This window comes from Physella acuta, unplaced genomic scaffold (assembly GCF_028476545.2).
Source record: "Physella acuta isolate Inbredline_101_S28 unplaced genomic scaffold, ASM2847654v3 ptg000288l, whole genome shotgun sequence".
In the NCBI taxonomy this organism is placed as follows: Eukaryota; Metazoa; Mollusca; class Gastropoda; family Physidae; genus Physella; species Physella acuta.
In genome coordinates, this window is record NW_026731807.1 from 90,228 (window position 1) to 116,881 (window position 26,654).

The following is a 26,654-nucleotide window of genomic DNA, read 5'->3' on the forward strand; positions in this document are numbered from 1 at the left end:
TTTAGAAAACATTAAAAATACATTTTAATTCAAAATAACAGAATAACACACCACGTGCATACCAGACATGCCGATGCTCACTATCTCGTTTTAGACGAAAATGAAAGAAAACGAGAAACATCGACAGTCGCATTCATACAAATCACATAAAGATAAAGTATAAAAAAACAAATACCTCCACGCGTGCGGTGCGCCACGCAGAAACCTGACCCGACCTACATCTCGCCGCGGGTCAAAAAAAGGAAGAAAATCACTCCGAGCGGTCAATTTATACTGACCGCTTCGGACGGAAGGGGACTCCGTGCCGTTCCCCATTGGACCACCATGCACTCCCAGATTCGCAACAAATAAAATAATACAAAAAAATCCATTCACCCGCTCACATATAGGTATAAAATTCTAGTTAGAGTTAGGATTTTTACTTGAGAGGGGGGGGGGTAATTCCCCGGGGGGGGGGGGGGGTAATTGACAGGGGGGTAATTGCTCCGGGGGGTAAATACGGGGGGAAATGTCCGGGGGGGGGAATATCCAGGGGGGTAATGTCCTGTAGCCTAGTCGGCTACATTTAATAGTTTGTTAATGTTTAAAGAATTGGCACTAATCTCTAGGATAAATGGTGATTCAAGTAATCGACTCTATAGGTCTGAGTGTATGTTGTGTTGTTTTAGCTTCAGTTTCCATTTAGTCTGTTAGTGTTGAACTACATCATGGAGACTGACGGTAGGTGTGAATAACTTGTTTGACTGTTATAGCTCATACAGCTTCTGTGTCTGCACTAACATAGAGTCAAATAATATTTTTCATTTCGAAAGAAAAAGAAAAGTAACATTAATTGCAAACAATTGTAACATTTCGAAAAGTAAATTCTATTCTATATTACACAATGTAAGAGTCGCTATTTACCCTAATGTTGCTCGCTCCACTAAAATACATGAAGTGGATTCACAAGATATTTTCAAGCTTTACAAAATCGTTTGTCGTAAATATAAACGTAAATATTTAGAAGATTTTCTGAAATTCGGCTTTACTAACATCATTAGAAATAGACTAGAGAAGAAACCATGCGTATTTAGCAACGTCGTTCTCATTCGTGAGTCTATGAAACCCTAAAACGTCATTTTGAGACGAGTCATTCGGAACACACCAAAAAAGATATGGAGTTCTTTCGTCGGTATGAAGCTAGTTGCAAACGTCAGAGACTTGGTCGAACAGAAAGTTTTCACCAAGGGAACACGGCATTAGTGCAAGCATCATTGAAGTCGCGTTATATATTGCCAAGCAAAATAAACCTCACACAATAGAAGAAAATCTCTTCAAACTCTGCATGTTGAAGTTGGTGAAATTAATTCTTGGGGATTCAAGTGCAGTAAAGATGCAACAAATATCTGTTAAATACTATTGGGCGGCATACAGTAGATATTAAAAAACTAATTTTGAATGAAATCAAGCATTCACCATTGTTTGCTTTTCAAGTTGTGCTTGTCTTTGTGAGATATATTCATTCAGATGATAGAAGAGTTGCTATTTTGTGAAGATATCATGGAGAAAATAAATACGTTTTTTTTTAAACTAGAATATTACAACGGAAAACCGCTGTGGTGTTTGTACGGATGGTGCACTATCTATGTTTGGGTCACAATCAGGCTTCCAGAAAAAAGTAAAAGATTTAGCTCCCTAACCAAGGGGAATCCATTGCACGATTCACAAGTATGCCCTCGCCAGCAAGACTCTTCCGACTCCATTGCTATTCGATCATAAAAGTGGTAAATGATATTAAATCTAGAGCCCTAAACACCAGTCTGTATAAAGAACTGTGCAAAACATGGATTCTGATCACGAGGTTCTGCATTTACACACGGACAGACACACACACACACACACACAGACACACAGACATACGGACAGAATTGCAAAGCCCAGTTTTTCAGACTGGATTACGCATAAAACTTCTTAATTTTGATAAATCTGGATTGATAATTTTTGCCCGATTAAAATAAGTCCTCTATACTTCGGATGTGATGAAGGACTGAGGTGTAATACGGTGAAAATGATTAAAATTTCAAGTGATTTTTGTGCACGATTACAATACTTTCTCTATGCTTCGTATATACGAGAAAGTAAAAAGCACATTTTTACTTTCTCGTATATACGAAGTATAGAGAAAGTATTGTAATCGTGCAAAAAAAAAAATCGAGATTTTTACAAATCTCGACGTTTTACACCTCACTGATACGGAAAAACATAATTTTGCAATCTTGTCCGTATGTCTGTCTGTCTGTCTGTCTGTCTGTCTGTCTGTCTGTCTGTCTGTCTGTCTGTCTGTCTGTCTGTGTGTCTGTCTGTCTGTCTGTCTGTCTGTCCGTGTGTAAACACGATTACTTGAGAACCGTTACAGCTAGGTTGATGAAATTTCATATATAAGTATTTTATCAAAATCGTAGATCCGTATCAACTTTTGAGCGATTTCCGATAACCGGAAGTGGTACTTTTCCTACTTTGAATTTTTCAAAAGCCTATAACTTGAGTACTATTTCAGATAGATAAATGAAATTTCACATGTAAGTAAAAGATCTAATTCTCTACCTTCTGTTACATTTTGAGTAATTACCGTTTACCGGAAGTAGTAATTTACGCTACTTCTGATTTCTCAAAAAACTAATGTAAATTTTTAAAGTACTAATAATATTGCGCACTATTATGCGCTTTTTTATTTGGCGTTCACTTGGTGTGCAATTAATTTGTCTACGAGATTTTATTCTATTTTTAAAACTTTAAGTATTTAAAATGGATTAAAAATCATGTCTATAGCCCGAGTTCCCATCCCCTGTTATTTTATATAAGAATATCCGAGAAAGTTTAGGGGATATCACTCCCGGTTTATTTAGGTTAGACTCAAATGGATTTGAAAAAAAATATTAGAAAATGGATACCATTTGTGTCATAGTACAAAAACTATTATCCCAACCCCCCCCCCCCCCCTACCTCTAACGGAAACCTTGATACCTCTAACGGAAACCTTGCTACGTCTAACGGAAACCTTGCTACGTCTAACGGAAACCTTGCTACGTCTAACGGAAACCTTGCTACGTCCAACGGAGACATTGCTACGTCTAACGGAAACCTTGCTACGTCTAACGGAAACCTTGCTACGTCTAACGGAAACCTTTCTACGTCTAACGGAAACCTTGCTAGGTCTAACGGAAACCTTTCTACGTCTAACGGAAACCTTGCTACCTCTAACGGAAACCTCGCTACGTCTAAAGGAAACCTCGCTACGTCTAACGGAAACCTTGCTACGTCTAACGGAAACCTTTCTACGTCTAACGGAAACCTTGCTACGTCTAACGGAAACCTTGCTACGTCTAACGGAAACCTCGCTACGTCTAACGGAAACCTTGCTACGTCTAACGGAAACCTTGCTACGTCTAACGGAAACCTTTCTACGTCTAACGGAAACCTTGCTACGTCTAACGGAAACCTTGCTACGTCTAACGGAAACCTTGCTATGTCTGGCATCAAAGTCTCGTCTTTCCGGTTGATCAGGTTGCAATCAACACCCACGGGCTAGCGAAAAAAACCGCTCCCGACAGTTGACACTGGAGTATGCAAATTAGCGTCTGTCAAATCAGGGCTTGTTTCCATTCTTAATTACCGTATGCTAATTATTTCTGTAGAAAGGCCAATAGGCTCCTATTTCTATGTAAGGATGGCTACATGTGTGAGGGTGGCTACATGTGGGAGGATAGCTACATGTGTGAGGATGGCTACATGTGTGAGGATAGCTACATGTGTGAGGATGGCTACATGTGTGAGGATGGCTACATGTGGGAGGATGGCTACATGTGTGAGGATGGCTACATGTGTGAGGATGGCTACATGTGTGAGGATGGCTACATGTGTGAGGATGGCTACATGTGTGAGGATGGCTACATGTGTGAGGATGGCTACATGTGTGTGATGGCTACATGTGTGAGGATGGCTACATGTGTGAGGATGGCTACATGTGGGAGGATGGCTACATGTGTGAGGATGGCTACATGTGGGAGGATGGCTACATGTGGGGGGATGGCTACATGTGGGAGGATGGCTACATGTGGGGGGATGGCTACATGTGGGAGGATGGCTACATGTGGGGGGATGGCTATAAGTAACATCAGTTTGTTTCGGTACACATCAATGTGTCTTGCCTCACCGTGTCAGAAATTGAACCCTTGAGATAAATGACTGGACGATATTGTTTCCTGCTTAAGTTTAGCACTTTTTTTCTGACATCGCTCCCCCCAACCCCACCCAGGATCCGGTTGAAGGGTTTTGATGGGGGGGGGGATAGAAACTTCGGCTGCATTTGAGGGGAGAGGTGGATCAGAAATCGGAGAGGGGGGGGGGGGTGGACGCGTCAAAAATGAACCGCTCGTCCCACAGAGACAAAAAACAATTTGGGTCACACAAATTACAAAATTAATTGTATATATTTAAGAACAATGACAACAATTTGACGATTACACAATTATTTCTACATATTTAAGAACAATGACGACAATTTGACGATTACAAAATCAAAATCGGAAGTCTGTTTTTTACTAACATCTTTAATTTAATTGCTGAATTTTTGTAACAGTCGCCAGTCAAAGAAAACCAAAAAGTTTGAATGCCAAATTGTCTCTTGTATTAACTACTAATACAACACAACTCAAAGACAATTACTGTTGTTTTAATGTGAATTAAATAGATATCTATTAGTTAGGACTGCTTATAAATGTTCTTAGCCCCCGATGTTTGTTTGCCAATTTCTTCATTCACAACTTCGCTCTCTACCTGTAATGCGTGTTTGAAATATTGTATGTCTTCCTATTGTATGTCTTCCTATTGTATGTCTTCTTATTGTATGTCTTCCTATTGTATGTCTTCTTATTGTATGTCTTCTTATTGTATGTCTTCTTATTGTATGTCTTCTTATTGTATGTCTTCTTATTGTATGTCTTCTTATTGTATGTCTTCTTATTGTATGTCTTCTTATTGTATGTCTTCTTATTGTATGTCTTCTTATTGTATGTCTTCTTATTGTATGTCTTCTGTTTGAAATATTGTATGTCTTCTTATTGTATGTCTTCCTATTGTATGTCTTCTTATTGTATGTCTTCTTATTGTATGTCTTCTTATTGTATGTCTTCTGTTTGAAATATTGTATGTCTTCTTAAACTCAGCGTTGGAATTTATAGAAAAAAAAAGTTGATGCATTCTCGTATATCCTTGTATGGGAGGGGGGGGGGGTCATCCATAAATGACGTCAAATTTTAAGGGGGAGGGGTTCCTTAATTTTGTGACGGTGTGTAATGAGGGGGAGGGGGGTGTTCAGATGGTGTGATGTCACACTTTTATATTATAAAAAACCATTGCTAGAAAACGAATTTGAGACGTTATTTCGCGTTTTAGAAAACTGTTTTAATAAATTGTAAAAGAAATTGATTAAAACACTCTATGTTGACAGAGTTCAGACAAGATTGGGGAAAAATATCGCTGTTTTAAGAAAAATTCAACTGCAATTTTGAGGGGGGGGGGGTGTAGTCTGAGGTGTGACGTCATTTTCTGAGGTCTGGTTTTTTTGTGACGATGTGTGACGGAGTGGAAGGGGGTAGGTAAAAATCACTTGAGTACCGTTACAGCTAGGTTGATGAATTTCATATGTAAGTATTATATTAAATTTGTAGAACTGTTTCAACTTTTCAGCGATCTCCAGTGAAGCCTCTAACTTGAGTACTGTTTCATATAGATAAATGACATTTCACAGTTTGGTAAAAAAAAATCTAATTCCCTGCCTTCTTTCAACTTTTAAGTAATTTTCGTTGATCGGAAGTAATAATTGACGCTATTTCCGATTTCTCAAAAAAAAAAACACAAATGAATTTATAAAGTAATAATAATATTCCGCATTATTATTCACGTATTGTTTGGCGTTCACTTGGTGCGCAATAGTTGTTTTTTTTACGAGATTCTATTATATTTTTAAAAATTTAAGTAATTTAAAATGGATTAAAAATCATGTTTATATCCCAAGTTGCCAGTCTCAAATGGACTCTTTGTTTTTCCTTTTGCCTTTATTCTTCATTTCACCGATTTTACTTCACACGAATTGGGAGCTTACTGTTTCAACAAGTTACATATTAATGCACGCATAAATATTATCATAACTGCATGGCACTTATCACATTAAAACATGCGGGATACAGTACATGATTACAGTTTCACATTTCAAAAGAAAATTTTTTTTTAAACTCCATTGGACTCATTTTATCAGTTTGTTTGTTACAGACATGCGTAAGAAAAAACTCAACTTAATCAGCATTTTAATTAATTTTTTTTCACTTAGACATGAATTGATGTCTAGAAAACTTAATATTTATCATTTCAAAAAGGGCTCATTTTTCAACTAAACGTTAAGTGCAAACAACAAAATCCAACTATATTTTTTATCCTTTCGCAAAAAATATAATTTTATCTGAACATTTACAAATCACTTTACGTTATTGATTATTAACAAAAATGTATTTACCTTAAAGGAATCTAGATTTGTGTTTGTGTCGATTTGGAGTTTATTTTTTTCATTTTTTGCATTCATTTCTGCATTTATGTTTGCGTTAATGTTTATTTTTGCTTTTGCATGTTTGCATATTTACGTTTACATTTGCTTTTATTTTTACGTTCATATTTGCGTATATGTTTACGTTTGCGTTTATGTGTTGTTTTTATGTTTGCGTTTCTGTTTCTGTTACGTAAAAAAGTTAAAACAAATCGGAAGGGATGTGATTTTAGAAAACGTAAAAACCATAAACTACAACTTCCGGTCACCGGAAGTCACTTCAAGTTAAAAAGAACATTTAAATAAGATCTTATACCTATGAATACATTTTAGTTCATCTTACTATAACAGTACTTATCTGTATTTAAGAATCCGGAAATAGAGTAAAGTGCCTCTTTCGCATATCGGAGGTAATTCAAAAAGAGTAATCAAAGTGTAAGATTGTATAATTATGTATGAAATTTCCAACAAATAACTGAAACAGTACTCAAGTTATCGCTGTCCAACGCAAATGCAGTAAAGTACCGCTTCCGGTTTTTGATATCATACAAAAGTTAAAAGGAACCATTGCAAACAATCTTGTACTTGTATAAGGTACTCAAGTTATTGGCTTTAGAGATACAGAAAGTAGAGTAAGTACCACTTCCTGTTATCAGAAATCGCCCAAAAGTCAAAGGGAAAGTATAATTTTGATGTTATACTCATATATTAAATTTCGTAAACTTAAGTAAAAAGGTAATCAAGTTATCGTGTTTTACATACACACAGACAGTAGGAAACGTCTGAAAAACGAAATATGTCCGGCTCCGAAAGATTGTAAAACGTCAAAATTAGTATGAATGTGGATTTAGATTTCTTTATGATAACAATGTATCCCTTATATTCCGTACACGATAAAGATAGGAGGTGTAAAATGGCGAAAACTGTTAAAATTTTATTTACACTTTGTCCATGATTACAACTCTTTATTCTCTGTATACAAGAAAGTAAAAACAACTTATTTTTACAAGCTTTTAATTAGTTCACATTTACAAGCTTTTATTTAGTTTGCAACGTCTGTTTGTTTAAGGGTTTGTGGAAAATTTTGTATCTCAATTTTGAACAACTTCTAATGCAGCTATTTGGTTCAAACTTTCCAGGTAAGTTCTACTTCGATGACAATACAAGTTTATCAATTTTACAAATTTAATTAGATGATTAATTAGTCATTAAAACTGAATTAAACGGTTTCAAAACAAAGGGGAGATAATGAAATTAAATCACTCAATAGATTACTATATTCAATAACAGAGGGTGTCAACTCATTGGCGTAGCGAGGGGGGGGGGGGGGGGGGCGGGGGTGCGGACCGCACCGGGTGACACCATTTAAGGGGGTGACAAAAAGGTAAAAAAATAGCAAAATATATAGAGAAAAAAATTCCGCTTAATTAAGTGATTAATTAGAGTGTTGAATAGTCTTTTAGAGCAAATTTGACAAATCCCGACAAGGGTGGAGGGAGGTGGGGGTGACACCATGACGTAAACGTTCTAATGATAGAGAAAACAAGCTACATCAAGCTGTATTTATAACCGACTATAGATAAAAAATCGTTAGTATTATATCTGAGCACAGTTTAAAGCAATCGTAATAACTTATGTGTTAATCCATGTATGGAGGGGGGGAGGTAAAAAAATGAAATACATAAAAAAATATATGTTAATACATATAAACATGCGTATATACATACTTATATGTAGGGTGGTTAGATTTGTCCAGATGAAGTATTTTCTTATATAAACAATTGTTTGTAACAAAAGTAAACAAAGACGTCATTTGGTATATGTACAGGTGAGGTAGCTTTTTAAAGTAATAATTTTTAAATAATTTTTTTTACTTTCTAAAAGAGAAAAAAAATCACAAAGTATAGCATTCGTTTAAATAAATATTTCGTTATAAATTGTATTGTACTGAAATCGTACAAATTAATTGCTAAAGTGAATTTAATATAATATTTGTTTTATACTTTTAAGGAAGCCTTTGCAGTTCTAATAACCTTGCGAGTAATACGTTTGCGACTACACCAATTCTAGCATGACATACAATTACTCAAACTGTTTAAACTTAGACCCTTAGCACTCCACATAACAGCCAATCACCAATTAATTAATCATTTTAATTATCAAAAGCGAAGCTAGGAAGTATGCCTAGTATATGTATATGTATATGTATATGTATATGTATATGTATATGTATATGTATATGTATATGTATATGTATATGTATATGTATATGTATATGTATATGTATATGTATATGTATATGTATATGTATATGTATATGTATATGTATATGTATATGTATATGTATATGTATATGTATATGTATATGTACATGTACATGTATATGTACATGTATATGTATATGTACATGTACATGAACATGTACATGTATATGTATATGTATATACATATATACATGACGCCATTGTGTCAACTATCTAGACGCAATCACCCTAACAGTCTGGTGAGCTGTGGTTCACGAGAATGTTTACAATCGTTGAGCCGGTCGATCTAGTGAATGCTATCAGGGGCAGATAATAAAGTTTTTAAACAATTTGAAACTAAGGGGGAGGTAACAAGATTAAGAGCTTGATCAGCTTGTTGTTGTCTGTAAATTGTGGTCACTGACGGCTACATTCACGGGGCAGATAATCGTCTTTCAGATACAGCTAGCTGCTGATGTTTTAAGGCAAATTTTTTTAGTCGTGTCGATTTCATAAATAACGAATTACTCAAAAGTAGATAATAAAACAAATATATAAGACTTTATAGCAACAAGCTTTAAATGCACAGAAAATAAAAAAAATTAAACTAATTAGCTTTCTTTAATAATTTGGTCGCTCATGAGATCTTTTACATATTTTAGCGACAAAAGTTTTATTTTCTTATTTTCAGTGCATTTTAAAGCTTTTTTTACTTTCTCGTATATACGAAGTATAGAGAAAGTCTTGTAATCGTGCAAAAAAAAAATCGAGATTTTTACAAATCTCGACGTTTTACACCTCACTGATACGGAAAAACATAATTTTGCAATCTTGTCCGTATGTCTGTCTGTCTGTCCGTGTGTAAACACGATAACTTGAGTACCGTTACAGCTAGGTTGATGAAATTTCATATATAAGTATTTTATCAAAATCGTAGATCCGTATCAACTTTTGAGCGATTTCCGATAACCGGAAGTGGTACTTTTCCTACTTTGAATTTTTCAAAAGCCTATAACTTGAGTACTATTTCAGATAGATAAATGAAATTTCACATGTAAGTAAAAGATCTAATTCTCTACCTTCTGTTACATTTTGAGTAATTTCCGTTGACTGGAAGTAGTAATTTACGCTACTTCCGATTTCTCAAAAAACTAATGTAAAATTTAAAAGTACTAATAATATTGCGCATTATTATGCGCTTTTTTATTTGGCGTTCACTTGGTGTGCAATTAATTTGTCGACGAGATTTTATTCTATTTTTAAAACTTTAAGTATTTAAAATGGATTAAAAATTCTTTCTACAGCCCGAGTTCCCATCCCCTGTTATTTTATATACGAATATTCGAGAAAGTTTAGGGGAGATCACTTCCGGTTTATTTCTATAAATGGTCTTAATGTTTGTTTATTGTTTTTGTGGCAAAACTTTATTAAAGTTTGGAGAAGGGGAAATTTAAGCATTTTCCGAATAAATTCTCAATGCAACAAAATAAAGACTTATCTAAGAAATCGAAATGCCACATTGAGTATTTTTTCAGCTTTATTCAATCCAAGTTATAAGATAACTGATTCTCACATATAAGAAACGTAAATTTGATTTGAAAGGCTGCTTCAGTTTGATGGCGGATACACGCAGCAGACGCTTGGCTAGGGATAGATTTTTTACAAGGGTGAGGAGGGGTTGTAGATTGCATCTATAGGGTGACACCAAAATGTAAAATAACTAAATTGGATGAGAAAGTCTGCTTTTTCCAGGTTGCTTAATAGCTTGTTAGAGTTAGATAAATTATTAAATCCAGTATGACACCACACTGCCGATGTTTTTCTGAGATACCCTGAGGGTTACCCCCTGAGATACCTTGAGGGTTACCCCCTGAGATACCCTGAGATACCCTGAGATACCCTGAGGGTTACCCCCTGAGATACCCTGAGGGTTACCCCCTGAGATACCCTGAGGGTTACCCCCTGAGATACCCTGAGATACCCTGAGATACCCTGAGGGTTACCCCCTGAGATACCCTGAGGGTTACCCCCTGAGATACCCTGAGGGTTACCCCCTGAGATACCCTTAGAGTTACCCCCTGAGATACCCTGAGGGTTACCCCCTGAGATACCCTGAGATACCCTGAGATACCCTGAGGGTTACCCCCTGAGATACCCTGAGGGTTACCCCCTGAGATACCCTGAGGGTTACCCCCTGAGATACCCTGAGATAAGAAAAACGTGGGGCGCCGTGATTTTCTTACAGTTTCTAATACTGTTGACTCTCTACAAGCTCCCTAATAAAAGTCAATAGTATTATCTAATCAATAGTAATATAACTTTTACTTCGGCGCCCCACGTTTTTCATCGCTTATAGTAGAGTGATCGCTTGCATTATTGTGATGTATAGCATTTATTTTCTACTTTTTAGTTCAATCAGAAAACGTGGGTTTTTAAAACTTTTTTAATGATTATTATTATGTTATTCAAATTGGTTTTCTCTGTTAACTTATCAGTGTAATTCGATTGTAAATGTGAATATTTTTCAACGTTTAAACTTCAATATCCAAAGAGTTTTCTTTGAACTATCTGTCTGTCTGTCTGGCAGAAAGGCAGACAGATATATATATATATATATATATATATATATATATATATATATCAATATATAAAACATAGATCTCCATAAACCATTTATCTCCGTAGGGGGCGATTGTTGTTAGTAGTAAGACAGTCACACAACGTGGCAGGTTGTGTGACTACCACGTTGTGTGACTGACTACCACGTTGTATGCTTGATCCTGATTGTTTTATGTTTTCGCCGTGCGTTCAATTGTTATTGAACAATAATTAAATGTCTTTTCTTAAATTAAAGCTCTTCTAATTTAATTATTGATTGTTTATCTTGAGCGGTGAGTTGAATCTTTTTTTAACGGATGTCATTGCGTCAGGCTCTTGTTTTATTCGTTTCTTTTTTGTCATCGCTTCTAGCTGTATTGCTGCAGCTAGTCAACACATTTTTGGCATTAACTGCAGCCAGTAAATCGATTTAGCAATTCGTCTTCCAAATATAACATCCTTAGCACCTTGTACAAGCTTTTATTTAACTTGCTTCCTCTGTTTGTCTGTTTGTCTGTCTGTCGCCAGTCTGTCGTCATAGATCTAAACGCTTGAACGAAAGTTCGGGCACTCGTGACAGATGGCATGTGGGTCAAGACATGAAGACAATTCTTTCTGACACCAAATTCGACTTTTTTAAAAATTAATGAACTAAAATTTTCTTAAATTAGTAGGCAGTCTTATGTCTTATCCAACTATGATGCACTATTATACGCGCTTTATCATCTTCGTTTAGTGCGCAATAGTTTTATAGTGATGCAACTCTATTGTGTTAAAATAAATTAAACCACTGAAAAATAAAGCGAGAGTGATCTGTCTTAATTTGTTCTCGAAACTTCGTATACAACACTAAGGGGATGACACGATTTTAATCCATTTTTAAATACTCAACTTTTTAAAATAGAATAGAATCTCAATGAAAAAAGAATTGCGCGCAAAGCTAACAGCAAACAATGTGTGTATAATAGTGCAGAACATTAGTACTTTATAAAATCATATGCGTTTTTTTGAGAAATCAGAAATAGCGTTAAGTAGGAGCCTACTACTTCAGGTCAACCGAAATTACTTAAAACTTGAAAGAAGGCAGAGAATTAGATTTTTTACTTACATGTGAAATTTCAACTACCTATCAGAAACAATACTCAAGTTATAAGCTTTTGAAAATAGACTAAATAGAAGTTGATACAACACTACAAATTGTATATAATACGTATATATGAAATTTCATCAACCTTGCTGTAAAAGTACTCAAGTTATCGTGTTTACAGACACACACACACATACGCAGCTTTTCCGTTTAGATTACGTGAAAAACGCCGAAAGTTTGACAAAGGGGTCATCCATAAATGACGTCACACTCGTAGGGGGAAGGGGTGGGGGTCCGTAATTTTGTGACGGTGTGTGATGAGGTGGAGGGTGGGTTCAGATGGTGCGACGTCACACTTTTGCTTTATCAAAAAGCAATGTTGGAAAACGAAATTCAGACGTTATTTTGCGTTTTAGAAAACTGTTTTAATAAATTATAATATGAATTTATTAAAATACTCTATTTTGACGGGGTTCAGACAAGATTTTAGAAAAATATCAATGTTTAAAAAAAATTCAACTACAATTTCGATGGGGATTGTAGGCTTTGGGGTCATCCATAAATGACGTCACGCTTTTTTTTTGACGATTTTTACCTCCCTCCCTCCCCTCCGTCACACGTCGTCACAAAAAGCCAGACCCCCCCCCCCCTAAAATGACGTCACACCTCAACCTACAGCCCCCCTCAAAATTGCAGTTGAATTTTTTAAAACATCGATATTTTTCTAAAATCTTGTCTAAACTATTACAATTTATTAAAACAGTTATCTAAAACGCGAAATAACGTCAAAAATTCGTTTCCTAACATTGCTTTTTTATAATGCAAAAGTGTGAAGTCGCAACATCTGAATCACCCCCCCCCAACCCCTCATCACACATCGTCACAAAATTACGGACCCCCCCCCCTCCCCCCTACGACGTCATTTATGGATGACCTTCTTCTCGTATTTACGAAGTATAAAGAAAGTCTTGTAATCGTGCAAAAAAAATTGAGATTTTTGCAAATCTAGACGTTTTACACCTCCCTGAGTCGGAAAAACATAGTTTTGCAATCTTGTCCGTATGTCTGTGTGCGTGTGTATGTGTGTGTATGTGTCTGTGTCTGTAAACACGATAACTTGAGTACCGTAACAGCTAGGTTGATGGAATTTCATATATAAGTATTATATCAAAATCTTAGATCCGTATTAACTTTTGAGCGATTTCCGATAACCGGAAGTGATTTTTTTTCCACTTTCAATTTTTCAAAAGCCTATAACTTGAATACTATTTCAGATAGATAAATGAAATTTCGCGTGTTAGTAAAAGATCTAATTCTCTGCCTTCCTTCAAATTTTGAGTAATATCCGTTGACCGGAAGTATTAATTTTCGCTATTTCCGATTTCTCAAGAAAACGCATGTGAATTTATAAAGTACTAATATTATTCCGCACTATTATGCACATTTTATTAGGTGTTCACTTGGTGTGCAATTCTTTTTTTCTACGAGATTTCATTCTATTTTTTAAAAGTTTAAGTATTTAAAATGGATTAAAAATCGTGTCTATATCCCAAGTTGCCATCCCCTATTGATTCATATAAGAATATTCGAGAAATTTTAGGGGAAATCACTCCCGGTTTATTTTTATTTACAATAGAGTTACATGACAAAAAACCATTGCGCACCTATTGAAAGTGACGACGCCCTATTGAACGTGATGACACGTGTATAATAGTGTGGATTAGTTGGATAAGACTGCCTACTAATTTGGTCAAAATTTTAATTAATTCATAAAAAATGAATGAGGTATCCAATTTAGTCAAATTTAATGTCATGTTGCATTGTCTTTATGTCTTGACCCACGTACTAACTACGAACCGTATCTGTCAGTTAGAAGTGCCTTCAATTTCGCTCTGGCGTTTCGATCTAAACAGACAGACTGACGACAGACAGACAGACAGAGGAAGTGAGTTAAATAAAAGCTTGTAACAAGCTTTTATGTATTAACGCACTAAAAAGTAGAAAATAATTTCTTTTAATTTCTAACCTTTAAATGTATAATAATACATTACTATTTAAATAACTATTTAGGCTACGACTATAATTATTTGCACTCAATCTCGATCAGTACCCCGCAATCTCTAAAAGACGATTATCTGCCCCTACTTAGTAGCCACAAAAAAATCAGTCAGCCGTGAAAAAAAGTTGACCGCCGTCTGAGCTATTATTCGATCTTGTTGAATATTGTATTCTTTTAATTAAATTTTAATGACTAGACTTTGTCTAATTGCCGTAAAAAAATAATTTTGCAATGTCAGAGGAGACAAATGTAGCCTACTTGAAAGTTTGAACGAAATCGCTGCATTAAAAGTGGGTCAAAATTAAGTTACAAGATTTGCAACATCCCCCCCCCCCACACACACACACAAAATAAACAGACCCTTTGATCTTGTGAAAACTATATGGATGTCTTGATCATGTTAAAGTGCCAATTCAATCTTTCTGTAACAAAATGTCTGTCCGAAATGTTTAAGTTTTTAAAACAAAATCTAAAGTTAGATGGTTGTAACAGAAATAAATTGAAGAGAATGTGATGTTTCTATTCCATAGAAAAGCAATCGCAAATCGTTTGATAACGTGAAGTTTCTCCCATCCTGTGGTTGAAGTTTCTCCCATCCTGTGGTTGAAGTTTCTCCCATCCTGTGGTTGAAGTTTCTCCCATCCTGTGGTTGAAGTTTCTCCCATCCCGTGGTTGAAGTTTCTCCCATCCTGTGGTTGAAGTTTCTCCCATCCTGTGGTTGAAGTTTCTCCCATCCTGTGGTTGAAGTTTCTCCCATCCTGTGGTTGAAGTTTCTCCCATCCTGTGGTTGAAGTTTCTCCCATCCTGTGGTTGAGTGGTTGAAGTTTCTCCCATCCTGTGGTTGAAGTTTCTCCCATCCTGTGGTTGAAGTTTCTCCCATCCTGTGGTTGAAGTTTCTCCCATCCTGTGGTTGAGTGGTTGAAGTTTCTCCCATCCTGTGGTTGAAGTTTCTCCCATCCTGTGGTTGAAGTTTCTCCCATCCTGTGGTTGAAGTTTCTCCCATCCTGTGGTTGAAGTTTCTCCCATCCTGTGGTTGAAGTTTCTCCCATCCCGTGGTTGAAGTTTCTCCCATCCTGTGGTTGAAGTTTCTCCCATCCTGTGGTTGAAGTTTCTCCCATCCTGTGGTTGAAGTTTCTCCCATCCTGTGGTTGAAGTTTCTCCCATCCTGTGGTTGAGTGGTTGAAGTTTCTCCCATCCTGTGGTTGAAGTTTCTCCCATCCTGTGGTTGAAGTTTCTACCATCCTGTGGTTGAGTGGTTGAAGTTTCTCCCATCCTGTGGTTGAAGTTTCTCCCATCCTGTGGTTGAAGTTTCTCCCATCCTGTGGTTGAAGTTTCTCCCATCCTGTGGTTGAAGTTTCTCCCATCCTGTGGTTGAGTGGTTGAAGTTTCTCCCATCCTGTGGTTGAGTGGTTGAAGCTTCTCCCATCCTGTGGTTGAAGTTTCTCCCATCCTGTGGTTGAGTGGTTGAAGTTTCTCCCATCCTGTGGTTGAAGTTTCTCCCATCCTGTGGTTGAAGTTTCTCCCATCCTGTGGTTGAAGTTTCTCCCATCCTGTGGTTGAGTGGTTGAAGTTTCTCCCATCCTGTGGTTGAGTGGTTGAAGCTTCTCCCATCCTGTGGTTGAAGTTTCTCCCATCCTGTGGTTGAGTGGTTGAAGTTTCTCCCATCCTGTGGTTGAGTGGTTGAAGCTTCTCCCATCCTGTGGTTGAAGTTTCTCCCATCCTGTGGTTGAGTGGTTGAAGTTTCTCCCATCCTGTGGTTGAAGTTTCTCCCATCCTGTGGTTGAAGTTTCTCCCATCCTGTGGTTGAAGCTTCTCCCATCCTGTGGTTGAAGTTTCTCCCATCCTGTGGTTGAAGTTTCTCCCATCCTGTGGTTGAAGTTTCTCCCATCCTGTGGTTGAAGTTTCTCCCATCCTGTGGTTGAAGTTTCTCCCATCCTGTGGTTGAAGTTTCTCCCATCCTGTGGTTGAAGTTTCTCCCATCCTGTGGTTGAAGTTTCTCCCATCCCGTGGTTGAAGTTTCTCCCATCCTGTGGTTGAAGTTTCTCCCATCCTGTGGTTGAAGTTTCTCCCATCCTGTGGTTGAGTGGTTGAAGTTTCTCCCATCCTGTGGTTGAAGTTTCTCCCATCCTGTGGTTGAAGTTTCTCCCATCCTGTGGTTGAAGTTTCTCCCATCCCGTGGTTGAAGCTTCTCCCATCCTGTGGTTGAAGCTTCTCCCATCCTGTGGTTGAGTGGTTGAAGTTTCTCCCATCCTGTGGTTGAAGTTTCTCCCATCCCGTGGTTGAAGTTTCTCCCATCCTGTGGTTGAAGTTTCTCCCATCCTGTGGTTGAAGCTTCTCCCATCCTGTGGTTGAGTGGTTGAAGTTTCTCCCATCCTGTGGTTGAAGTTTCTCCCATCCTGTGGTTGAGTGGTTGAAGTTTCTCCCATCCTGTGGTTGAAGTTTCTCCCATCCTGTGGTTGAAGTTTCTCCCATCCTGTGGTTGAAGTTTCTCCCATCCTGTGGTTGAAGTTTCTCCCATCCTGTGGTTGAAGTTTCTCCCATCCTGTGGTTGAAGTTTCTCCCATCCTGTGGTTGAAGTTTCTCCCATCCCGTGGTTGAAGTTTCTCCCATCCTGTGGTTGAAGTTTCTCCCATCCTGTGGTTGAAGTTTCTCCCATCCTGTGGTTGAAGTTTCTCCCATCCTGTGGTTGAAGTTTCTCCCATCCTGTGGTTGAGTGGTTGAAGTTTCTCCCATCCTGTGGTTGAAGTTTCTCCCATCCTGTGGTTGAAGTTTCTCCCATCCTGTGGTTGAGTGGTTGAAGTTTCTCCCATCCTGTGGTTGAAGTTTCTCCCATCCTGTGGTTGAAGTTTCTCCCATCCTGTGGTTGAGTGGTTGAAGTTTCTCCCATCCTGTGGTTGAAGTTTCTCCCATCCTGTGGTTGAAGTTTCTGCCATCCTGTGGTTGAGTGGTTGAAGTTTCTCCCATCCTGTGGTTGAAGTTTCTCCCATCCTGTGGTTGAAGTTTCTCCCATCCTGTGGTTGAAGTTTCTCCCATCCTGTGGTTGAAGTTTCTCCCATCCTGTGGTTGAGTGGTTGAAGTTTCTCCCATCCTGTGGTTGAAGTTTCTCCCATCCTGTGGTTGAAGTTTCTCCCATCCTGTGGTTGAAGTTTCTCCCATCCTGTGGTTGAAGTTTCTCCCATCCTGTGGTTGAAGTTTCTCCCATCCTGTGGTTGAGTGGTTGAAGTTTCTCCCATCCTGTGGTTGAAGTTTCTCCCATCCTGTGGTTGAAGTTTCTCCCATCCCGTGGTTGAAGTTTCTCCCATCCTGTGGTTGAAGTTTCTCCCATCCTGTGGTTGAAGTTTCTCCCATCCTGTGGTGGAGTGGTTGAAGTTTCTCCCATCCTGTGGTTGAAGTTTCTCCCATCCTGTGGTTGAAGTTTCTCCCATCCTGTGGTTGAAGTTTCTCCCATCCTCCCATCCTGTGGTTGAAGTTTCTCCCATCCTGTGGTTGAAGTTTCTCCCATCCTGTGGTTGAAGTTTCTCCCATCCTGTGGTTGAAGTTTCTCCCATCCTGTGGTTGAAGTTTCTCCCATCCTGTGGTTGAAGTTTCTCCCATCCTGTGGTTGAAGTTTCTCCCATCCTGTGGTTGAAGTTTCTCCCATCCTGTGGTTGAAGTTTCTCCCATCCTGTGGTTGAGTGTTTGAAGTTTCTCCCATCCTGTGGTTGAAGTTTCTCCCATCCTGTGGTTGAAGTTTCTCCCATCCTGTGGTTGAGTGGTTGAAGTTTCTCCCATCCTGTGGTTGAAGTTTCTCCCATCCTGTGGTTGAAGTTTCTCCCATCCTGTGGTTGAAGTTTCTCCCATCCTGTGGTTGAAGTTTCTCCCATCCTGTGGTTGAAGTTTCTCCCATCCTGTGGTTGAAGTTTCTCCCATCCTGTGGTGGAGTGGTTGAAGTTTCTCCCATCCTGTGGTTGAAGTTTCTCCCATCCTGTGGTTGAGTGGTTGAAGTTTCTCCCATCCTGTGGTTGAAGTTTCTCCCATCCTGTGGTTGAAGTTTCTCCCATCCTGTGGTTGAGTGGTTGAAGTTTCTCCCATCCTGTGGTTGAAGTTTCTCCCATCCTGTGGTTGAGTGGTTGAAGTTTCTCCCATCCTGTGGTTGAAGTTTCTCCCATCCTGTGGTTGAGTGGTTGAAGCTTCTCCCATCCTGTGGTTGAAGTTTCTCCCATCCTGTGGTTGAAGTTTCTCCCATCCTGTGGTTGAAGTTTCTCCCATCCTGTGGTTGAAGTTTCTCCCATCCTGTGGTTGAAGTTTCTCCCATCCTGTGGTTGAAGTTTCTCCCATCCTGTGGTTGAGTGGTTGAAGTTTCTCCCATCCTGTGGTTGAAGTTTCTCCCATCCTGTGGTTGAAGTTTCTCCCATCCTGTGGTTGAAGTTTCTCCCATCCTGTGGTTGAAGTTTCTCCCATCCTGTGGTTGAAGTTTCTCCCATCCTGTGGTTGAAGTTTCTCCCATCCTGTGGTTGAGTGGTTGAAGTTTCTCCCATCCTGTGGTTGAAGTTTCTCCCATCCTGTGGTTGAAGTTTCTCCCATCCTGTGGTTGAAGTTTCTCCCATCCTGTGGTTGAAGTTTCTCCCATCCTGTGGTTGAAGTTTCTCCCATCCTGTGGTTGAAGTTTCTCCCATCCTGTGGTTGAGTGGTTGAAGTTTCTCCCATCCTGTGGTTGAAGTTTCTCCCATCCTGTGGTTGAGTGGTTGAAGTTTCTCCCATCCTGTGGTTGAAGTTTCTCCCATCCTGTGGTTGAAGTTTCTCCCATCCTGTGGTTGAAGTTTCTCCCATCCTGTGGTTGAAGTTTCTCCCATCCTGTGGTTGAAGTTTCTCCCATCCTGTGGTTGAAGTTTCTCCCATCCTGTGGTTGAGTGGTTGAAGTTTCTCCCATCCTGTGGTTGAAGTTTCTCCCATCCTGTGGTTGAGTGGTTGAAGTTTCTCCCATCCTGTGGTTGAAGTTTCTCCCATCCTGTGGTTGAAGTTTCTCCCATCCTGTGGTTGAAGTTTCTCCCATCCTGTGGTTGAAGTTTCTCCCATCCTGTGGTTGAAGTTTCTCCCATCCTGTGGTTGAAGTTTCTCCCATCCTGTGGTTGAGTGGTTGAAGCTTCTCCCATCCTGTGGTTGAAGTTTCTCCCATCCTGTGGTTGAGTGGTTGAAGTTTCTCCCATCCTGTGGTTGAAGTTTCTCCCATCCTGTGGTTGAAGTTTCTCCCATCCTGTGGTTGAAGTTTCTCCCATCCTGTGGTTGAAGTTTCTCCCATCCTGTGGTTGAAGTTTCTCCCATCCTGTGGTTGAAGTTTCTCCCATCCTGTGGTTGAAGTTTCTCCCATCCTGTGGTTGAAGTTTCTCCCATCCTGTGGTTGAAGTTTCTCCCATCCTGTGGTTGAAGTTTCTCCCATCCTGTGGTTGAAGTTTCTCCCATCCTGTGGTTGAAGTTTCTCCCATCCTGTGGTTGAAGTTTCTCCCATCCTGTGGTTGAGTGGTTGAAGTTTCTCCCATCCTGTGGTTGAAGTTTCTCCCATCCTGTGGTTGAGTGGTTGAAGTTTCTCCCATCCTGTGGTTGAAGTTTCTCCCATCCTGTGGTTGAAGTTTCTCCCATCCTGTGGTTGAAGTTTCTCCCATCCTGTGGTTGAAGTTTCTCCCATCCTGTGGTTGAAGTTTCTCCCATCCTGTGGTTGAAGTTTCTCCCATCCTGTGGTTGAGTGGTTGAAGCTTCTCCCATCCTGTGGTTGAAGTTTCTCCCATCCTGTGGTTGAGTGGTTGAAGTTTCTCCCATCCTGTGGTTGAAGTTTCTCCCATCCTGTGGTTGAAGTTTCTCCCATCCTGTGGTTGAAGTTTCTCCCATCCTGTGGTTGAAGTTTCTCCCATCCTGTGGTTGAAGTTTCTCCCATCCTGTGGTTGAAGTTTCTCCCATCCTGTGGTTGAAGTTTCTCCCATCCTGTGGTTGAAGTTTCTCCCATCCTGTGGTTGAAGTTTCTCCCATCCTGTGGTTGAAGTTTCTCCCATCCTGTGGTTGAAGTTTCTCCCATCCTGTGGTTGAAGTTTCTCCCATCCTGTGGTTGAAGTTTCTCCCATCCTGTGGTTGAAGTTTCTCCCATCCTGTGGTTGAAGTTTCTCCCATCCTGTGGTTGAAGTTTCTCCCATCCTGTGGTTGAAGTTTCTCCCATCCTGTGGTTGAAGTTTCTCCCATCCTGTGGTTGAAGTTTCTCCCATCCTGTGGTTGAAGTTTCTCCCATCCTGTGGTTGAAATTGAACCCAAATGTTTTCTAGTCAACAGAGTGCGAGGTTTCTGTCCATCGCGTAGAAAGTGACAGCATGCTAACTCATGTTATTCCGAAGACAGCCGTTTGTTTGAGTATTAACAAAACCTATTTCAAAGTTTCTCTAAGTTACCCTAAGAAACTCGCCTAACAAATAGGCCTACCAAATTGGTGTAACAATGAATGCAAGAATCCTACGGGAAATCCCTCTGAAAATTTTACACCGTAAAGTTGGAGACGAACGTTTGACTCTTCTCCAGGCCTGCTATGACAACACGATCTTCAGCGAGGGGGAGGGCAGGGGCTACCCCGTGCAGAACGGCGCCAAGCCGGGGGGGTCAGAACTTTGTGAGGATGGCACTGAGGGCCGCGGGTCGGGCTACTGTCGCCCTAGCCACGCGGCCAACGACTATATGCATTCCCTCCCCACACCAGCGCCCGACGATCTGGTGTTCCGCGCCCACAGGAAGCGGTCACGTGTCATCCTTCTGCTGCTTGTCTGCCTGCTGCTAGTAGTGGCTCTGACAGTTGGTCTACTAGTGCATTTTATAGGTGAGTCATACATACAGGTAGGTGAGTCCAGGTGCCATAGAGGTAGGTGAGTCCAGGTGTCATAGAGGTAGGTGAGTCCAGGTGTCATATAGGCGAGTACAGGTGTCATACAGGTGAGTCCAGGTGTCATACAGTTGAGTCCAGGTGTCATACAGGTGAGTCCAGGTGTCATACAGGTGAGTCCAGGTGTCATACAGGTGAGTCCAGGTGTCATACAGGTGAGTCCAGGTGTCATACAGGTGAGTCCAGGTGTCATACAGGTGAGTCCAGGTGTCATACAGGTGAGTCCAGGTGTCATATAGGCGAGTCCAGGTGTCATACAGGTGAGTCCAGGTGTCATACAGGTGAGTCCAGGTGTCATATAGGCGAGTCCAGGTGTCATACAGGTGAGTCCAGGTGTCATACAGGTATGTGAGTCCAGGTGTCATACAGGTGAGTCCAGGTGTCATACAGGTGAGTCCAGGTGTCATACAGGTGAGTCCAGGTGTCATACAGGTGAGTCCAGGTGTCATACAGGTGAGTCCAGGTGTCATACAGGTGAGTCCAGGTGTCATATAGGCGAGTCCAGGTGTCATACAGGTGAGTCCAGGTGTCATACAGGTGAGTCCAGGTGTCATATAGGCGAGTCCAGGTGTCATACAGGTGAGTCCAGGTGTCATACAGGTATGTGAGTCCAGGTGTCATACAGGTGAGTCCAGGTGTCATATAGGCGAGTCCAGGTGTCATACAGGTGAGTCCAGGTGTCATACAGGTGAGTCCAGGTGTCATACAGGTGAGTCCAGGTGTCATACAGGTATGTGAGTCCAGGTGTCATACAGGTGAGTCCAGGTGTCATACAGGTGAGTCCAGGTGTCATACAGGTGAGTCCAGGTGTCATACAGGTGAGTCCAGGTGTCATACAGGTGAGTCCAGGTGTCATATAGGCGAGTCCAGGTGTCATACAGTTGAGTCCAGGTGTGATACAGGTGAGTCCAGGTGTCATACAGGTGAGTCCAGGTGTCATATAGGCGAGTCCAGGTGTCATACAGGTGAGTCCAGGTGTCATATAGGCGAGTCCAGGTGTCATACAGGTGAGTCCAGGTGTCATACAGGTGAGTCCAGGTGTCATACAGGTGAGTCCAGGTGTCATACAGGTATGTGAGTCCAGGTGTCATACAGGTGAGTCCAGGTGTCATACAGGTGAGTCCAGGTGTCATACAGGTGAGTCCAGGTGTCATACAGGTGAGTCCAGGTGTCATACAGGTGAGTCCAGGTGTCATATAGGCGAGTCCAGGTGTCATACAGTTGAGTCCAGGTGTCATACAGGTGAGTCCAGGTGTCATACAGGTGAGTCCAGGTGTCATATAGGCGAGTTCAGGTGTCATACAGGTGAGTCCAGGTGTCATATAGGCGAGTCCAGGTGTCATACAGGTGAGTCCAGGTGTCATACAGTTGAGTCCAAGTGTCATAAGGTGAGTCCAGGTGTCATACAGGTGAGTCCAGGTGTCATACAGGTGAGTCCAGGTGTCATACAGTTGAGTCCAGGTGTCATACAGTTCAGTCCAGGTGTCATACAGGTGAGTCCAGGTGTCATACAGGTGAGTCCAGGTGTCATATAGGCGAGTCCAGGTGTCATACAGTTCAGTCCAGGTGTCATACAGGTGAGTCCAGGTGTCATACAGTTCAGTCCATGTGCCATACAGTTGAGTCCAGGTGTGATACAGGTGAGTCCAGGTGTCATACAGGTGAGTCCAGGTGTCATACAGTTCAGTCCAGGTGTCATACAGGTGAGTCCAGGTGTCATACAGTTCAGTCCATGTGCCATACAGTTGAGTCCAGGTGTGATACAGGTGAGTCCAGGTGTCATACAGGTGAGTCCACGTGTCATACAGTTCAGTCCATGTGCCATACAGTTGAGTCCAGGTGTGATACAGGTGAGTCCAGGTGTCATACAGTTGAGTCCAGGTGTCATACAGGTGAGTCCAGGTGTCATACAGGTGAGTCCAGGTGTCATATAGGCGAGTCCAGGTGTCATACAGTTGAGTCCAGGTGTCATACAGGTGAGTCCAGGTGTCATACAGGTGAGTCCAGGTGTCATATAGGCGAGTCCAGGTGTCATACAGGTGAGTCCAGGTGTCATATAGGCGAGTCCAGGTGTCATACAGGTGAGTCCAGGTGTCATACAGTTGAGTCCAGGTGTCATAAGGTGAGTCCAGGTGTCATACAGGTGAGTCCAGGTGTCATACAGGTGAGTCCAGGTGTCATACAGTTGAGTCCAGGTGTCATACAGTTCAGTCCAGGTGTCATACAGGTGAGTCCAGGTGTCATACAGGTGAGTCCAGGTGTCATACAGTTCAGTCCAGGTGTCATACAGGTGAGTCCAGGTGTCATACAGTTCAGTCCATGTGCCATACAGTTGAGTCCAGGTGTGATACAGGTGAGTCCAGGTGTCATACAGGTGAGTCCAGGTGTCATACAGTTCAGTCCATGTACCATACAGTTGAGTCCAGGTGTGATACAGGTGAGTCCAGGTGTCATACAGTTGAGTCCAGGTGTCATACAGTTCAGTCCATGTGCCATACAGTTGAGTCCAGGTGTGATACAGGTGAGTCCAGGTGTCATACAGGTGAGTCCACGTGTCATACAGTTCAGTCCATGTGCAATACAGTTGAGTCCAAGTGTGATACAGGTGAGTCCAGGTGTCATACAGGTGAGTCTAGGCGTGAGACAGGCAGGTGGGATGTTTTCTTTAAGTGTGTTGTCTCACTTATTTAGGCCCACTCGAATGTTTGCTTACTGACACTGAATTTATGTTTTAACTTCTTTTTTTTTAAAAACGTTTCAGGCGATTCTTCAGAAGATTCGTCTTCTCCATTTTCATTGTCATCTTCTTTATCTCCTCCTGGTAAGTTTTGAGGGCTGCTCATTTGATGGTTGGCTCATTTATTGATGCTATTGATAACCTTTATTGTATGACCTGTCGTTTTTAGTGATGACCTTTATTGTATGACCTGTCGTTTTTAGTGATGACCTTTATTGTATGACCTGTCGTTTTTTAGTGATGACCTTTATTGTATGACCTGTCGTTTTTAGTGATGACCTTTATTGTATGACCTGTCGTTTTTAGTGATGACCTTTATTGTATGACCTGTCGTTTTTAGTGATGACCTTTATTGTATGACCTGTCGTTTTTTAGTGATGACCTTTATTGTATGACCTGTCGTTTTTAGTGATGACCTTTATTGTATGACCTGTCGTTTTTAGTGATGACCTTTATTGTATGACCTGTCGTTTTTAGTGATGACCTTTATTGTATGACCTGTCGTTTTTAGTGATGACCTTTATTGTATGACCTGTCGTTTTTAGTGATGACCTTTATTGTATGACCTGTCGTTTTTAGTGATGACCTTTATTGTATGACCTGTCGTTTTTTAGTGATGACCTTTATTGTATGACCTGTCGTTTTTAGTGATAACCTTAGCCAGCATCCAGGGCAGCCTTACAGTTATTGCTGGGCCTTTTGCCATGTACAACCCCCACATGGCTGACTCTACTTCACCTGCTTTCATCATCCTTCGTAACGCTTTTTTATTTAAGGTAGGTCTGTCTAGGTCTGTGTAGCCTAATTTCTCAAGGTTAGTGTTAATAGCCCTTGGGTTGTTAGCCCCACTCTTTTTAAATACATGCTTAAAACTACTTATCCCTTTCAATCTTCGATTTGAGAGCCTTATCCCTAATCCTATCATTATCTCTTTATTCTAGCCGTAACAATAATCCTAACTCGAACCCTAATTTCAAACACTAATCCTACCCATATCAGTAACCGTATCCCTACATTCAGAAGCGTATCGATGGGGGGGGGGGTGCAGACCTCACCGGGTGATACCATTTAGGGGGTGACACCAAGGCAAAAAATACCACTGGTAAATAATAGGCAACACCCGGATTCTTTTGGGATAGTTCTAGACTGATGAACTATACGAAACTATAAAAGATTAATAGAAACACAACTCTTCGCAGGCTCGAAATCTAATGTCTAGGGTGAATCTAATAAAACTTTTAATCAAATCTAAAACCTTCTAAAAAGCAAACAAGTCTAAAAAATAAAATACAATCCAAAAACTATACAATAATTTAAAACCCAACTTACAATTTCATGGAAATCACAATCACTTCTTTCTACAATTAACACTGGGGTGAAATATCTAACTAACACAACCTATACTACGAAAAACCAAATACTGAGTACTAGAGGAATATAAGTAAACGAGCCGACCCGCGGCATATCATATGCCGCTATTTAGTTGTTTTATTTTCTACTTTTCACTAATTAATAATTTGTGAATTCGACAGTACCAATGCTGCCACTGAAAATATTTGCTTTAAAACACTATCAGTAGGTCGTTAAGAACGATACTACCCCCACCCTCCTTTCCCCCAACCCCTACCCTACACCCCCCCCCCCCCCCGTGAAAGCAGCCTCCTCTTAGTTACCTCCCCTAAGTTTAAAATCGTTTCAAACTAAATTATCTGCCCCTAATAAACCATAAACCCGGCTTTACGAATGTAAACATTTAGCGTGAACCACAGCTCACCAGACCATGTAGGGGTGGGAGTGGTAGGGAGCGCGTTTACAGCTTGTTTTCTAGCGTCTCCCAGAAGAGAATTATATATATAGATATATAGATTACGGCCTAACACAAGGTGGATGCTATGAGCCGCGGGTTGTCTCTGGGTGTCTTGTACGCCTCGTGTTTGGAACATTTTTCCTTTTTATATTACCCTGAAATTATGGGATGTTGACACCAATGTTAAGGACCATTGGGGGATGGATCCAAAACACGAGTAACACGAACACAGTTGTGAATACTATCACATTAGTCTGGTGGAAAATTTCTTAGTTCAAACAACAGATAGCTCAAGGCCATTTAAAATAATAAAATAAAACTATTAAAAAAATAAGAGCTAAGTAGGTCACAATAGCATAATATGTACAGAAAGATTATTCCACTGAATTAAGTGATTAATTAGAGTAAGATAAATAGTCTTTTAAGAGCAAAGTTGACAAATCCTGAAAAAGGTGGAGGGGCGGGGTGACACCATGACGTAAACCTGCTAATGACAGAAAAAAAAACACGCTACATCGAGCTGTATTTATAACCGGCTCTAGAAAAAAATCGTTTTATTGTATGAGCACAGTTTAAAGCAATCGCCGTGGGGTGGGGGGGGGGGAGTGGGAGTTACATTAACTCAACGTTGCAAAATATGCCTGAGGTAAACGG

At 40.3% G+C, this 26,654-nt stretch overlaps 1 protein-coding gene across 1 annotated transcript in view; it reads left to right on the top strand.

The window, feature by feature from the left end:
- The window catches only part of LOC131939665 (uncharacterized), a 126,154-nt gene that overhangs the window by 53,320 nt on the left and 46,180 nt on the right, over nt 1-26,654 (top strand). Inside the window, exons 3-5 of the mRNA XM_059298126.1 lie at nt 21,102-21,393; nt 24,218-24,277; nt 24,842-24,969. Coding sequence (XP_059154109.1) covers nt 21,102-21,393; nt 24,218-24,277; nt 24,842-24,969 — 480 coding nt within the window. The remainder of the gene's footprint in view (nt 1-21,101; nt 21,394-24,217; nt 24,278-24,841; nt 24,970-26,654) is intronic.